The 15,891-nt window shown below is 42.9% G+C and overlaps 1 protein-coding gene across 1 annotated transcript in view; it reads right to left on the minus strand.

Moving 5' to 3' along the window:
- Window positions 1-13,982: 13,982 nt before the first annotated feature.
- LOC144797976 (polyunsaturated fatty acid lipoxygenase ALOX15B-like) overlaps window positions 13,983-15,891 on the minus strand; it is a 193,081-nt gene continuing 191,172 nt past the window's right edge. Inside the window, exon 14 of the mRNA XM_078668780.1 lies at window positions 13,983-14,681. Within this exon, the coding sequence (XP_078524906.1) occupies window positions 14,502-14,681 (180 nt within the window). The 3' untranslated portion in view covers window positions 13,983-14,501. The remainder of the gene's footprint in view (window positions 14,682-15,891) is intronic.

Raw genomic sequence — 15,891 nt, forward strand, 5'->3', positions numbered from 1 at the left:
CTACTAGAAAAACTGCTCTACTCTTGAATTCCTCTGTCAAAGACCTCCTCTGATGTCCTACACTCTGTTTAAACGCATCAGTACCACTCACCATATCAACATATTTAAAGCAACACCTGAATTCGAATCAGGGCAACTCTAGAATGCGATCACGTACCCGAGAACTTTTAAAGTGAGTGAAGAAACGTATCAGCCCCTTTTGCACCAACCATCCACCCACAATATAACTTTACTTCTTATTCAAAAAGGTCTATAGAAAAAAACCTGCAACAAGTCAACTCCTCCATTCCCAGAACTTTCAACCCATTGTGGATATAGCTCATGCTCCTCTGCTATGCCCATTCTCAAAAATCCCCAATGATAGTATTACATCTTTAATTGGTCAGCATCATCTTAAAGAACCCTTTTTCAAGCTAACAGAACCCAACACCTATCACCCTATTTCGGGCCATCCATGAATATCACACATAATGGAAACATTTTCACCTCCAACCAGCCTTGTAAGTAACCCCCTGCAAGCCTGCTTTTCAACCCCCACTGTACTAATATCATTTTCTGGATGTGTTGAATGACATACTCTAAATGTCTAATGAAGGATCACTCTGCATGCTGATCCTTCTTGACCTCTCTGCTGCTTTTGACAAGGTGAACCACACCCAAATTCATCACCTACAGTCTGCTGCTTATATCTCTAACATGTCCATCTGTGGATCTAAAAGACCATTGCTAAGTAGTCAGGCTGGTAGTGTTCACCTTCCTGTCATACTAACTCATTATGGTGTTCCCCATGTCACTGCTCTTCTAACATTTATGTCAAACTCTCATGGAGGTCAGACACCTTTTGCCTCCAGTTATACTCCTACAACAGTGCCCCTCAACTGTAGCTGAAAGTCATGGGCACAAACAAAATTGAGCAGGCTTCCAATGGCCTTAATGCAAACATGAATGGGAGAAAACAGCTTAGTACAAGAGTAAAATTCTATTTTTCGGCCCCCCATCTCAGAAACAGATTAAATTACTCTCCCCCCATGCCACACCATTGCTTGGAGCAAAATCTATGCACCCGTGGTGAAATCAACCTCACACTTAAATCCAAAATGAAAGTACTGGTTAAGCCAAACTTCCACCAACTTAAACACCACAGCCAGACCCTTGAGTCCCTCCAATCTTAACCTACTTAACACTACCAAATCAAATTCCAAATCATGCACATGTGGAGCATCAACAACCTCCTCTCCTTAAGAAAACAACTGAAAACTGTGTTCTAAATGCTCAACCCTTTTTGCACTCCTAGGGCTTCTCTCTTGCACCGTGATGCAATTCAGCTATGTAGCTTGCGCATTACTATTATAGAATAACCAGAACAAAAGGACCTAGAAATGTGGCAGTACTAGGTGTACCTGTGAGATTTAGAGCTGCTGTGTCGGAATTCATGAAGCATATTAGGAGAGGAGTAAAAGGTGCTTGTAGAAAACCACATGTGTACAGCAAGGAATACGGGGAAGCAGGTAGCAAAATAGTAGCTAAATAGCAGCATGACCGAGGACACAGGGAGAGTGGAATAGAGTGAGAAAGCTGATTGGTAAGAGGAAATTCTCTGACCCAGTATCCATTTGCAGCTCCTCCCCTCGTGCAGATAAAGTCCCCTGACCACTGTCGTTTCCCCTAGACGTAATTCAGTTATTCAGTGCAACAAAGGCCTCCTTTTGCATTCTCACCCCATTAATTTTGGACAAATTATGGTTTTGGACTCCGAACACAGGGACCCTGATAACCAGGCCCCGGTGCATGTGCTGTGATCCCTAAAAACCTGGTAAATTAGTTAAAAGCCATAATTGGCACATTTAAAATATCTGCAAGTCCCTTGTATATGCTACCCAGTGTACCCAGGGTCTGTAAGATAAATGTCACTAGTGGACTGCAGCACTTATTGTGCCACCACTAGACAACCATGTCTTCACACTGCTTCTACAGCCCAAATTCGTAGTTATAAAACTGAAAATTTGACCCGGCATAATAAATATTGCCGGGCCTAAACTTTCCTTTTTATTACTTATGAGTCACTCCGAAGCAGGCCCTAAAATGCCTATAGGGCAAGTAGGATATGCTTACTTCAGTTTTACATGTCCTGGCAGTGAACAATTTTCAAAGTCATTTTTCACTGTAGCAAGATGTCCTATCCCACAGGAAATCTATTGGTTTCATTATAGTATCTTATAAAGCAAAATTTTTTGGGGGAACAGCTAGAGCCATGTGTCAATGACTCAATAGTAATTTAAAATCCAATGAAATGGCCAATTCGGATTTTGAATTACTGTTTTGAAAGTGCTACTTGTAGAAAGCTGGCATTTTCCTGCCTAAGCCTCTAGTAGCCTTTTCAGAGTTCATCCAGAAACTGCAACCTGGCAGAATGCTAGCCCCTGCAAGGAGCTGTGAATGGCCCACCTGGAGAACAAACAAAAGTGCCTGGACTGGGAGAAGTTGTGACCTATGCCTGAGTTCATGGGCTTGGGGATCTGCCCACCAATTGCACAAGCTTCATAGAGCACCCCTGTGACATGTAATCTACATCTCAGCCTGCCCCTGCCATTGTTCCATTAGCCAGAGTGCACCAATCCCAGAGAGGGGAAAACCTATTTCAGGTTGCCATGAGTTCTGACCAGGGAAAGAAAACTTCTACCTTGTTGGATTTTGACTGAGCACATAGGAAATGTCAAGGGTCAAACCCCTTGGAACTCATGTCAAAAGGCTAGAGCCGTGCCTGAGAACTTTTACTCCATTGGCCATGCAGTTTCCCCTTTCCACAAGATAGTTCCCGGCATAACACTGGCAACCTTGGATACTTTCTCCACACCAACAGGTGAAACAAGTGTATCCTGGTGTTGAGGCATGCCATGGAGTGGCAAAGCAGAATTCAGGCACTGGGTTTGGAGCCCAGCGGCATTGGAGTTCCAGTTCCTGGCCCCCTGGCCTCCTCCTGAAAAGTGAGTGCAGTGAGCAGGCAGTGAGTGGGCAAAGGGCAGTGGGTCAGGTTGGGGTTCTGCCACTCTGTATTCTCTGTTGGTTAGCCATCCCTTGGCACTCCCATCTCTTCCATCACCAGACTGCTCTGGCCAGCCGCCAGCCAGCCAACTCCTGCACTCAGCAGTTAACACCAGTCCACTTCCGTAGTCAGCTGCAGCTCCTGAACTTGCCTGAACCCACCTCACAGCATTATCCTTTGCTCAACTCCCCCACTCTCTGACTCTCTGTCCAGGTCAGTCTCCCCAGATCGATCCTGAGTCATTAAAGAGTAAAGGGGCAGTAAAGGGGTCAAAGAGAGGAGTCAGCAAATATGAGAGTGGCAAGGGGGAGCTTTCCTTTGCACATGAGACAAGCCCCCGATAACAGGGGGCCCAATGTTATGTCTAGGGTCAGAATATGAGCACACATGCAGCTCAGATGGGCGAGCCAGAACTCAGTGCTGCTTGCGGCCCTGTGCCCTTGTACCCCCCTCCTTTGTTTGCCCCCTCATCTATACCTCCTCCTCCTTTCCACCTGCTCCTCTTCCTCCCAAAGGCACCTCTGAGGCCTTGTTAAGAAGACAAGACAAGGACGACATCAAGCAAGGCAAGAATAAAAATAAAATAATCTAAAATAACTAGGCAACTGGTTGTCTGCGTACCTTTGTTTCTTTGTGCTCATGCCCCCCTCCACTATAGCAAGGAAAGTCTTTTTGGAGGGGTGAAGCAGCACAGTTTCACTAGGAAAACCTGAGGAAGTCCCAAGGTGAATCTTCAAGCTATACCAACAAATGCGAACTTGCAGTGCCGCACTGGCCATACTCAGGCCCACCAAAGATCTAATAAAACTGCAAAACACCAAAAAGAGAGACTCTTTTAATCCAGAAAGTGAGTACCAATAAACTCCCACGGGGTGAACCGGAACCTGGACACATGCAAGGAGGCAATCCCTCAGGCTAGCAAACAAGCTATCACTGAGACTGTTTTTGTACAAGAAAAACCCAAGAACCATATCCAAGGGCATTTTGTGCAGGACACTAAGCTTGAATTGTCGATCCTAACACAAATAAACCCAATACTGGAGCAGGAAACAGGGTATTTTGGCTAAGAAGGTGAGCCCATATTAAACCAGAGATGAAAGAGGCACACTCAACCTGACCATACACCAGCATGTAAAATTTATTTTTAACCTCAAAATACTCCAGATCCCATCTCGATAAAATGGAGGGCACAGCAGTGGGGATTCCCTCCTTCTGTAACTACAATCTCGAGGCGGGAGTACCCAGTCCCTACGGAGAAGAAATCCATCAGGGATACCCCAGGACAGTCACTTGGCAGAGTGATACCACTAAGCCCTGAGATACAAGTGATAAAAGGAAGTTTCATCATTGTTAAGGAAAATGGGAGATCCATGGGGGATTCTCAGAGAGGTCTGCCCTTAACGCACTTAGTCCAACAAAAGGGGGTGGCACGCAGAGGAGAAGTCATGAAAGAAAAAGACAAAAGAGAAAAGGACGGGGTAAATGCTGGATCGCAGGGTGGAAAACAGACTATAAGCAGTGGGCTAAAACAGGCCAGAGGAAGACCAAATCTTCCACCACAAGCTGGTGCATCATCAGTAGCACAGGTATCTCCAGGATCCAGGAGCCCACGAGGCATCACCACAAGAAGCTGGTGTTCTGACTTCTCCAGCTCATGTTTCATGCATCTGCAGGAGCTCGAGTAACCATCCACTATGCTGGAGATGTGGGGGCAATCATAAACATTAATAAAACACTTGATGCTATTGCCAAAGCTGCACTGCTGCATTTAGACAATCTGGAAGTGCAAATCTCCATTCTTGAAACAATTGCCACTTTAATTTCAAGGATCTATGGTAAAAAGGATCTCCTAAACAATTTGATCATCAAAGCACAAGTCTCAGTCCAACCAGACCAAAATGCGAGATCTTTGTGCCTGTAGGCCAAATATTAGAAAAATTTGCAGCATTGCTGATAGTGATGACTACCTTGAATGATAACCTGACGATGACTTGAAAAAGTCATTCACCTCCCAGAATAGCAATAATGGGTGAACTCCCCAGCACAGCCATTAAACCTAGAAGGAAAAAACCTTACCACAGAGGCCACCAGCAGTCGAGTCAGCCCAGGAGGATGCGCCCCCAGAAAATTTGGTAAGCAGTAAAAACACACACAGATTCTCACCCAGATGTCCACCCTGCTGTCAAAAAATGACCCAAAGCCACGGGATTACCTGAGACCACCCTTGTTAAGGAAAAATAAGAAGACTGAGAAAATTGCACAAAAGGAATAATAATAGAAGATCAACCTTTCTTTAAAGGCTGTGGTCAGTACCAGATGAGTAACTGGAAACCTGAACTACCCATTTCAAAAGAAAAAGAGGGCTACAAACCATGACAAGAGGCTGATGCCACTGACTCGGGGGCCGCTGATGTGAACCAGAAGAAGGCCACTAAGGAAGCCTCAGAGTTCATAGCTCTAACGAACAAGGCTGTGACCTCAAATAAAACCACTGATTCAATCTGGTCTCTGGAGAAAGACCCCCTACTCGATCCACCCCACCTAGTACAGCCAAACTAGCCAAAGAAAAGAAGTCTACACAGTCTCCACTAGGCCCTGAGTAGGTTCACAACCAATGCAAACAATGTCAAGTCCCATAGCTGTGGGAGACCTAGGAGAGATATCCAACCAAACTTTGCCGCAAATAGGTCCATCAACAAAACAGGGCGTCCAGACAGGCATGACAGAGAAGTGGAGGGACTGCAAACTCCCAAAGGTAACAGCATCAACAACAAATATATCAGGCAACTGGGAAGAGAAACCCCTATCAGGGAGGCCAACATCCCGGAAACCAAGAAAAATAAACCCGGAACAGATCAAATAAAATTCCTTAACCCAGAATATGCATCAATAGGAACAGGGGATATCCTCAATAGAGGATATTTCTTGAAACAATATGCAAATGTCCCTGGAACAAATATGCTATGCCGATATAGATGGAGTAGTCTTCCTGCCACCATGGCACGACAAGACCAATGAATGCACTGAACTCCTCTTTAATAACCCAAATCTGGTTATGCACTGAGGTAAAACAAGAGGCAGTTTGAGAAATGGGGTATAAAAGCTTGTTGATCCTGCGGTAAGCAAATGCCCAGCCTGCCTCCTGGAGTTATAATAAAGGGACAGGCCAGGAAAACAAACCAAAAAAATAGGAAAATGTCAGTCACTGGTTCAGTTCTAAGGGGCACCACAAAGGGAAGCCAACCCCAGAAATCATGGAAGAGACATTAACATTCATGGCAAACCAATCTGGTGAAGGCCACCATTATATAGCCCAATACACAGGATTAGGTATGGCTACCAAGAGCACTAAATTTCCACTCCTAGCTCAGGGCCCCAAAACACAACAAACCAGAAAAGGGGGCCATGTCTGAAAATCAGCTCATGGACTATAGGAGGTCTAAGCGGCTCACCAGTTAAAAACGAAACTATCAATGAGTTGCGGAGACACAACATTATCACACTCCAATAAAAAATGGGCATTAAACGTTTCCCCGTTTTCAAATTTAATAGTATATGTAGCCCTGGGGGACATGACTCCGGCAGGGTGTCAATCTACGTGGAGAGCGATTTAATTGCATCAACTATGGTGTTAAATGTAGGAAAGGGAGACTATTTCATCTTTCAAATAACTTGGACAAGCAGCGGCCGAACAAGGTCAATGCTATCCCTCAGCTTAGGTTGCATCTCTCTACACCCTATCAGGTCAAGAAGAGAATCAACTTTGACTTCATTGCTTCCAACTTTGCGGGATCTTAACGCATCAAATTTGGATGATATGAGGATAATTAGGGGCGATTTTAACACCCACTTAATAAAGGATGACTTGAACAGCTGCTCAACAGGACTTAAAGATGAGATTTGGGATATACAGCCAATCAATGTGATATATGAAAGGAGCGAGAAGCAAGGCAAAGCACTTGTAGCGCTATTAAATCAACAGGCCTCCAGATCATAAATGGCAAAGTAGCACCAGACATTCCAGCAGCCCTTAAGATAGATACCCTAGGCTATATGTGGGTATACTTGGCACATTTTCAACTTATGGGCAAATTTAAGGTCGCCATGAACCTGCCAGTGACCATGCCTTTCCTAGCTGCAAAGCAACAATACTGCACCCCGCCGCCCTAAAGTGGGCCTTATAGGAAAGCAAGATGACCTTGAACCCATTAATAGGGTATTGTGGTACTTGAAAAACCAAGAGGGTCAAGAAACACGAGTGGACCAGTTCTTAGAGGTGATCCTGAATGCTGGCAATGAACATCTTAACTCAAATCTTTGGGAGAGTCTCGCCACACATTTATAGGAGGCAGATGGTATCCAAACATGAAATGCTAGCAGCATAGAACCAGGCCATACCACACCTACAAGTGGCAAAAATGAAATTGGCGCTTTAAAATGACATTGAATCAAAACCCTGAAGACCCTTCTATCAACAAGGGGTAGAACAAATGGCTGCAACTCCAGATTATCACGATAAGGCAAAACTATAGAAAAGCCCTCTACACTCAGAGAGAGGAGGGAGCCTGAAAATGGGTTGAATGGCATATGATCATAAAATCAAAGGACCAAATGAAATTCTGGATGTAGATCAATAAAAGTCTCATTCCAAAGTCTCAGGCGACAGGTGGCAATGTCGCTCCCACCAACTGGAAATCGTATATTACACATCCATGCAGGGAACAAGTGTGGGAGAAACATCAAAGCAAGGCCTCTGTTATGAGCCCTTTATTTCAGTAATATTTGGCCAGCTATCCCAAGTTATGGAAGGTCTCATTATTGGTATCACTACACAAAAAGCGGCCAGCAAATACTGGCTAATTTTGCTCCTTGATACAGAAGGGAAGTGCTTTGCCAGTATAGTATTCTGAACAGGGAACTCCAAGACTGGGCAGAGGCATCAATTTAATTCTGATTAGCCAAACAGGTTTTCAAAGGGTCTGCCATATTGAGAACAACCTTCTCTGCCTAACACACCTGAGCAAAGTAACAATGGCCATAAAGGCACTCTATGCTCGGGGAATTCCAACCAATTTACTAAAAGCCATCACGAGACTCTATTCTGATATGTGATTTAAAATAAAAGTCAGTGTTGGATGGGCTACTATGACAAAAATACAAGACAGACAAGGTCCTAAAACAAGGATGTATATTGGCACCTCTACTGTTTAACCTGTATTTGGCTGACCTACCAACCCTCCTTGAAATGATGATGGCTTTTCCACCAAAAATGCTATAAACACAGTGTCCCTCACAAGGACAATGGCAAACAAGAAATACATATAGAAATTCAATTAGATCTATATTGTGCTGACATGAATATCTCCAATATTACAGGATTAGGACAAACAATGAAGGCAAAGCTTAATGCTTGAAAATATTTCAACAACTAAGCAAGCATAAATGAAGAAAGACACCATTCCACATTTCAAATAATAATTATAATTGTATTTAAGGTGTCGAGGAGTCAACGACGTTTCAATCCAATACATTAAATTGCTGGATCATCATCAGGACATTAGATTGCATGCCTGAGTAATTGCCTGTGGAAAAATGGGAAAACAGATAGGACTGCTGATCTATCTCTCTCTGCCCTTCAGTCTGGTCTTAAAGCGGGAGCTAATGAGGCTGCAATTGGGGTTAATCCCACTGCAATTGGGGTTAATCCCATTGATATTGTACTGATATGGCCGGAGAAACTTCAATAAGCATAACAGATGCTGGTAAATTAGCACAAGGCAGGAAGAATCACTCATCCACATACTTTGCATTTGTGAAATGCTGCTCCACCTAAGAATATTTTGGCTGCGCCTACTATAGCATGCCTTAAACATCAGAACTTGTCAAGCAACTGTTGAAGCATGCCTGAAAAGTGAGTCCTCGCAGCTAGCAGCACAATTCCTGATGTTCTTAAGAAAGGTCTGGGTATCACCCAGCTGTGCACCAGATGCTGTGCCCCAATAGACTGTCAATGGCATCATAGTCTTTAAAAGCTCATCTTCTTTAGTGGGTCTAATATGTTTTTCCTCCATCTACCTCAGCTCAAATCAGACCTCCATGCTTTGAGAAACAGTTTAGTAATTGCACTTTTTTTTTAGCTTTGTTAAGATGTGTTGTTCACGGATAACTATCTTCTTGACCACACTACATGTGTAGTTTTGGGGTTAGTCTAGATGCATAGAGCACAGATACGTGCCCCTGACTAGATTACATGCCTGGTTATGAGGTCAGTTTTGTAGCTCACTCAGGGGCAATAATTGCACTTTAGATTTTTCATAATGTATTTTAATATCTGAACCTTATATTTATGCTTCATTGAAAAGGCACATGGATCTTTAATCATCTTTTCACATTTTTGCTAGCACCAATTTGTGTGGGTTTTAAGCCTTTTTTTAAGCCTCCATAAGTACTTGCTATGCTGCTTATATGCAAATATACATGTGTGGCTCTTATTGTAAGGATTTTGAATAATCGCACAATAAAGAATGTATCCATCTTCTTCAGACCACCTCTGCAGCTGTGGAAGACAGAGGAACTGCACCAGGTTTTGAACCTGTGAAGAAAACCCCCAAGGGCTGGACTTGTTCCTACTTGTAGCCAGTACTGAAGAGTGGACTCCAAGGGCCAGTAGGCGAGCAGGATCTATTTATAATAGCAGCTTTGGGAAAGGAAATGCAAACCACCAGAGCAAGTGCGCAAGCAGTAGAGAAGCAGCTAATATGAGATTAAGGGCTTTGAAAGAATTAGCTGGAACTAAGAAGTGATGATGATGGCGTGTGAGCCCTCCGAGGTGGCAAGAGGCACAGGCTGGTGATATGGTAGCTAGCAAATGGAGTTAATTGAAGGTAGAGTTTAATGAACACACAAGATAATACAAAGTACCTACCAGTGAAGAGTGATTCTCATCTGAAGCATGGCTGAGAACTAGAGTTAGCCAAAGCCAACATCAGCTCAAGTATGAGGATCTGCATGAGAAAAAAGAAACAACCCTAGAGAGGGACAGATAATGCGCCACCAGACAAAGGAAGGGTGTGGAGAAGACAGGATCAATCTAAAACATGGAATGGGCACGGAGTGATGCTACACAAAGGATTATCATATTTAACAAGTGTTTCAAACCCATCACTTGATCTTTTCTGGTTCATAGTCAGGAAGACAGGAACTAGCACATGAAATCAAAACAGAGTGGTCAGCATCGTAAGGACAGCCATGACCAAAAACAGTGAGTGAGAGGATGCATAAGCGAAACAGCAGAACTGGAAATAGGGAAACAAAGGAACAGGAAAGATGAGGTAACCCTGAGACAGTAAAGAGACAGGGAAGGTGTTGATGAACTAGAGAGATTTTTTTCATCTTTTGATAAGTGTCAAAAACCTAATTTGTCTCAATGCAGTGATATGAAAAAGACATTTTGGTAAAACATGCAAAGAGGCATTTGATTTGTTTAAAGAAGCATCTTTTTAACCACATACCCTGGCTAAAAACTTTTGTAACAAACTTTCATGAAACAATTTGATGGAGCGATCAGGCAAACCAAGCTATATTATCTGTTAATATTAAAAATATTAAGGTACTTTATTTCATTGATTCATGAGTATCATTATGGCAAAGAGGCTAAAGTCAGATTGGGTACACAGAGTACTAAAAACCAGCAAGTTTTTTTTTGCAACAATGGCGATTTTGGAATGGGGAGAGCCTGAATTATTCCAGTTACTCTGGATATGTGCATTTATGCTCATCTTCGTCAAGGCTTGTTTTTATGCATTCTCCCTCGAGCAAATTACTTGTGAATAGGGTGAAATGTGCATAGTCTTATTCTTGCTGGTGTGCTACTTACATCCAGCAGAATCTAATCTTTGTTCTTATGTCTCTCACCTCTTCATTTATTAAAGACCCAAAACAACATTTACTCCATCAATAGACTACACCAGAAAGCAAGCATTTGCAATGCAATAGGTCTCGCATTTACGAGAATAGGAACTACTGGCGTTGTAAATGAGAATGTCTTTAACCTATGTATTTTGGTTTGGAGTGTAGTGGATGTATGTGGCGAGGAGTGGAATTATGTGGGTTGTATTGGAATTTGTTAGTTGTGTAATTATGTGTGGTGGAATTGTGTGGTGTGGAGTGAATTTGTGTAGTGGAATTATGTGGCATGGGGTGCTGTGAAATTATGTGTATAGTAATTATGTGGTATTGAGTGTACTGGAATTATGTGGAGTAGGTATGTGTGTCATGTAGTGTAATTATATCTATTGATATTTTGTGTTGTGGCGTGGTATGTAGTAATTATGTGGTGCGCTGTTGAATTGTGTTGAATAATGTGGAATTTTGCGGTGGCTTCCCAGACAGCATGCCTTTACGATGCCCTACACCATCACCACCAAGAGGCTGCCAGAGCAGCGGTTTGTACAGTAAGACAGATTTACTTCATGCTGTTTGAATTAGGCTGTAGACTAGCTTCCTGGCAATAGTACAAACATTTTTCATATATACATAGTAGTCTATATGTTACAAAAGAAAGACTTTTGGGGCAGAATATGGCCTAAATCTAGTACATATTTACGTGCAATTTTTTGTGCATCAGTGAACTTTATATGCCTTTCGACCGTATCGGCTCAGCACATACGGTACATGCCAGGATGGGAGCCCCACAGCGTATCAACTCAGGTATGACTGCCCACAATAAACCATATGGATCAAAGTCTGTTAAGCCTGCCTACACAGAAATATATGTTTTACCTATTAAACTGAAAAAAATCTCACAAATTATAGTGTGAAACCTTATTTAGGAATCCACCAAGGAGCAACCTCAAAATTAGGTATTTACTTTTTCTGATTGCCATTTTCTGTTGAATGTTAGTATCAACCAGCATTACAAAAATGTATTGATTTTGCTAAAGTTCCAAGGACACGAGCTGAATATTGATTCAGAAGGAATGACCTTTAAATAAACCTTAAGCAATCCTGTGATAGTCGATGGGGGAGCAAAGGAACCAGCTTGCATTGTGAGGAACAGTTTTACTGTGGTTACTTGTGCACGTCTTGCTTTATACATTTCGTTTACATTAAACCAGTTTTTTGGAACAGCTCCAATTTCCCGCTCACACTGTTATCAATCTGCGCTCTGTGAATGTTAATTAAATGTGATTGTTCTGCCAAATTAATTGGTTAACATCTACAAAAGAACTGCTGTTGAATTGTTTTGACCTCAATCAGAAGACATGCCACCCCCTGGATAGAACTACTGAAGAGGACAAAAAGAATGGACTAATAAAAGAAAGGAAAGGGAAAGAAGGCCATCCGCATCCAGGGGTGATGGTGGGAGGAAGGGCCTGTACGGCGGTGGCAAAGGGGCTTAGCTGCCTTTGTCACACAGGGCTGCACTAAAACAATATTAACCCTACCTAGTTTCCAGACTTGCTGCGATCCCCTCGCTACAACCAACACTTATAAAAGTTGGTATGTTTTTATTTGCACATATAAAAGGAAGATAAAAGAGGCAGAAATATGTTAACCTCTTCGATGCTGATGACGGAACCGCTCCGTCATCAGCCGCGATGGCGCTGTGCTGATGACGGAGCGGCTCCGTCATGGCCCACCCGACGCACCTGCGCGGTGCTGATTTTGCGCCTGCGCGGCTCGTTCTATTGAGCGGGCGGAGCCATGACGGAACCGCTCCGTCATGAGCACAGCTCAACCGAGGCTGGTGACGGAGTGGTTCCTTCACCAGCATGAGAGCGCCGCGCGGCCCCCCGCCCCCTTAGCGATGCCGCGGAATAGCCGCAGCAGCGAAGGTGTTAACAGATGGCATGATTTGGTTTATTTTATGATGGGTGGGCGGGCGTGAGGGAGGGAGAAAGAGTGAGAAGAGGAATCTGGGCCGGAACTAAACAATGAATGCTGGTATGTATAGAATTGCCATAGTGAATTTGTTTTCTTCTAAGTTCTCTCTGCTTCATTGTGGAAATGAAAAAATATGGTCCACAACCTCCTGAAAACGATTAAGAAGACATAAAAAATGCAGATGGCAAATCTTTGTTTTTAAACGAACGCTGGATAAGTGTTGAAAATATGTTAAAAAAGTAAAGGCGAAAGCAGCATTTGTTATGTATGCACCCGTTGCTGGCGGAGAACTGCATTAATGGAAGCCACCAATGGACCAGCGGGGGATCAGTAACCTGGTTAGAGCCTTTCATCTCAGATTCCCTTTTAAACCCATAATGGAGGATGGACTGAGCCCAGTCACCAGGATGTCTGGAGAAAAATCTGTGACACAATTCCTTGCCACACACGAGAAGCCTCACACCTTTCTCTGCGAAAACACACACGCCTTCTCAGAGGAAACAAAACATGTTAGTCAGCAGTGAAATAAATTCTCAAGGTGGTAGTTAAACTTAAAAACAAAGTCAAAACAATAAAGTAAAAACACGATAAACACGTAAACAACTGCACGCTAGGAACCAGCGTCTAGTATTACACCTTAAATAAAGCACACACTTAGACACACATTTGCATATGTGGAGCGTTGTTTACAGCATGCACGTTACCACTCAAAATACATTCCCATCCGTAAAAAGCTGTTTACAAGAAACTTGAGCGATGCAAAAACAAGAAGTCCCCGAAGGAACACATAAGCACTTACAGGGAAAGGACACTGAAGTTGGCCAGTGCTGCCGAGAGAGAAACGGAAGTGATGTTTCAGGAGCACCAACCAATGAGGTACCAGTAAAGAAGAGAGACGCAGGAGGGAATCAATAGCAAGCAGCAGGTGGGATTCCACTGTAATAGTGCTTACTACAGGTCTTTCAGACAGCGCATGCGCTCTCAAGGCTGGACCTAAACAGGGGGTACGAGTACACATTTCTAAATAGTTCAAAGAAAAGTACACAATTTATGATCTTGTCTTTAATTTGCATGATTGTTTATTAAGGTCTCTTACAAGCACGAACAGACAATCAGTGTGCCTACATTTGTATTCCACAATATTGTTTGCTCAGTGATTTCTCTAATGGTGACAGGTTTGCATCAATTACATACATCTCTTTCTCTCAGCGAATCAATGTTATCTAAAATTTACTGAGACACAACAGAGAAATCTCTGGTTTCTTCATCTTTTAAGTACTTCTAAGACAGATGTTTGGAAGATGCCATATGCCAGTTAGCTCTCGTTTGTAAATAAAATGCCTTGTTTTCTGTGAATGCTTCTCTCTTGCTGCACTGGACCTATTCCAGAAACAGTCTGTTTCCATTTTTAGCACCTGTAACACTGGGGCTCTTGAAGTGACCCCTGACCAAGGTCCAGTGATGCTGATATTTGACCAGTCAGGATCTAGAACAGAGTGGGATTTGGGCCAAGAGATGCAATTTACTGACTAGGGAGGAGCAGGGAATGTTCTTGTTTGTTGGTTAGTTGCAGTTATATGGAAACGCTGTTCTCAATCACTTTGGGGTTCATGTAGTTGTACTTGACAGGCAGAGATGCGTTTCTGCTTTCAATCTCTGCAGATATCTGGGATAGGCGTTTCTGGAAGGCCTTGATGCACCGCTTGGGTTCCTCCTCTGTAAAATGTTCATCAGGTAATGTGCCTAAAGGCCTCTTTAAAAAAAAGAAACATTTAATCTCATAAATCAAGAGAATATATTGGGAAGCAACAAAAAAGCAAGGTTTTCTAAGTAATCATGTTGGTTTAGAACAGCCTAAACATGGAATCAGCTTTACTTCCCTCCCTCCCTCACTCTTATGTTTTAGCTCACTCTGGAAAAGATCACTACTGATCCCATGGCAACTCTGGCCTCAAGGGTCTATCCTAGGCCCACTACTATTCTCCCTATACACCAGCTCCCTTGATGACTTCTCCAGTGGCTGCTCTTGTTGCCTTTACACTGATTACACAAATGTTATCCTTTCACACTCTCTACCCATGAATCTGACTACTTACTTCTCTAAGATCAGATGTTGGATAGCTCGCATATCTTTTGTTTAACTCACCCCCCTCAAAAAAAAAACTGAGGGTCTTTACTTTCTCTCCACACTGACATCATGGAGTCCAGATCTATGTACTTTCTTTGAGACATCTAGACTTTCTCATATTCAGTCAGAAACCTTGGGGTTATCACGGATACTGCAGCATGCGACCACATGTTAAATATCATAGAAATAGCCATGTCTTCTTTTTCACACCTGACACAAGTCAAAATATAATTCCCTTTGGGCGAATTACCATAGAAACCCAGCTTCTTACAAACATACATATATGGACTCACCAATATCAAATCAAAACATGGAAGCAATATAAAACATAGTGAAAACACTATAATAAAAGTATAAGCAATCCAGTCAGAACCCTCGTTCCCCGTTTGCCGTTTCCAGCTTCGTCTGCCAGCACGCTGGACGTTTTTGCCTGAGCGCCGATAGGGAGTGCACGCTGGTAAAATCACGTGTCACCTTTGGTTCCCTGATCCTGGTGTTGCCAATCAGCAATGTGGGGGTTTTAACGAAGGAAGGCCCATATGAACGAAAGTTCTGACTGGATTGCTTATACTTAGCCAGTTGTCAAAGCATCTAATGGATATTTAAATACAAGATTTGATAGAGTGTGTGTGAACGACCACACTGATACCGCGTGCGTGGCTCTATAACTTTTTATTGATATTTATGTAAGCACATTTTGCCAGTTACGAAGCTTCTAACGACGCAGATTACAGGTGTTGCAGCCCTCTTATTACTATCAAGACATATTAGGAGGAGAACACGATTTTAATTTTGAAGAGATATTTCGCTGGACGAATATCTACTGAGACTGAGA

Source organism: Lissotriton helveticus, chromosome 12 (genome assembly GCF_964261635.1).
Source record: "Lissotriton helveticus chromosome 12, aLisHel1.1, whole genome shotgun sequence".
In the NCBI taxonomy this organism is placed as follows: domain Eukaryota; kingdom Metazoa; phylum Chordata; class Amphibia; order Caudata; family Salamandridae; genus Lissotriton; species Lissotriton helveticus.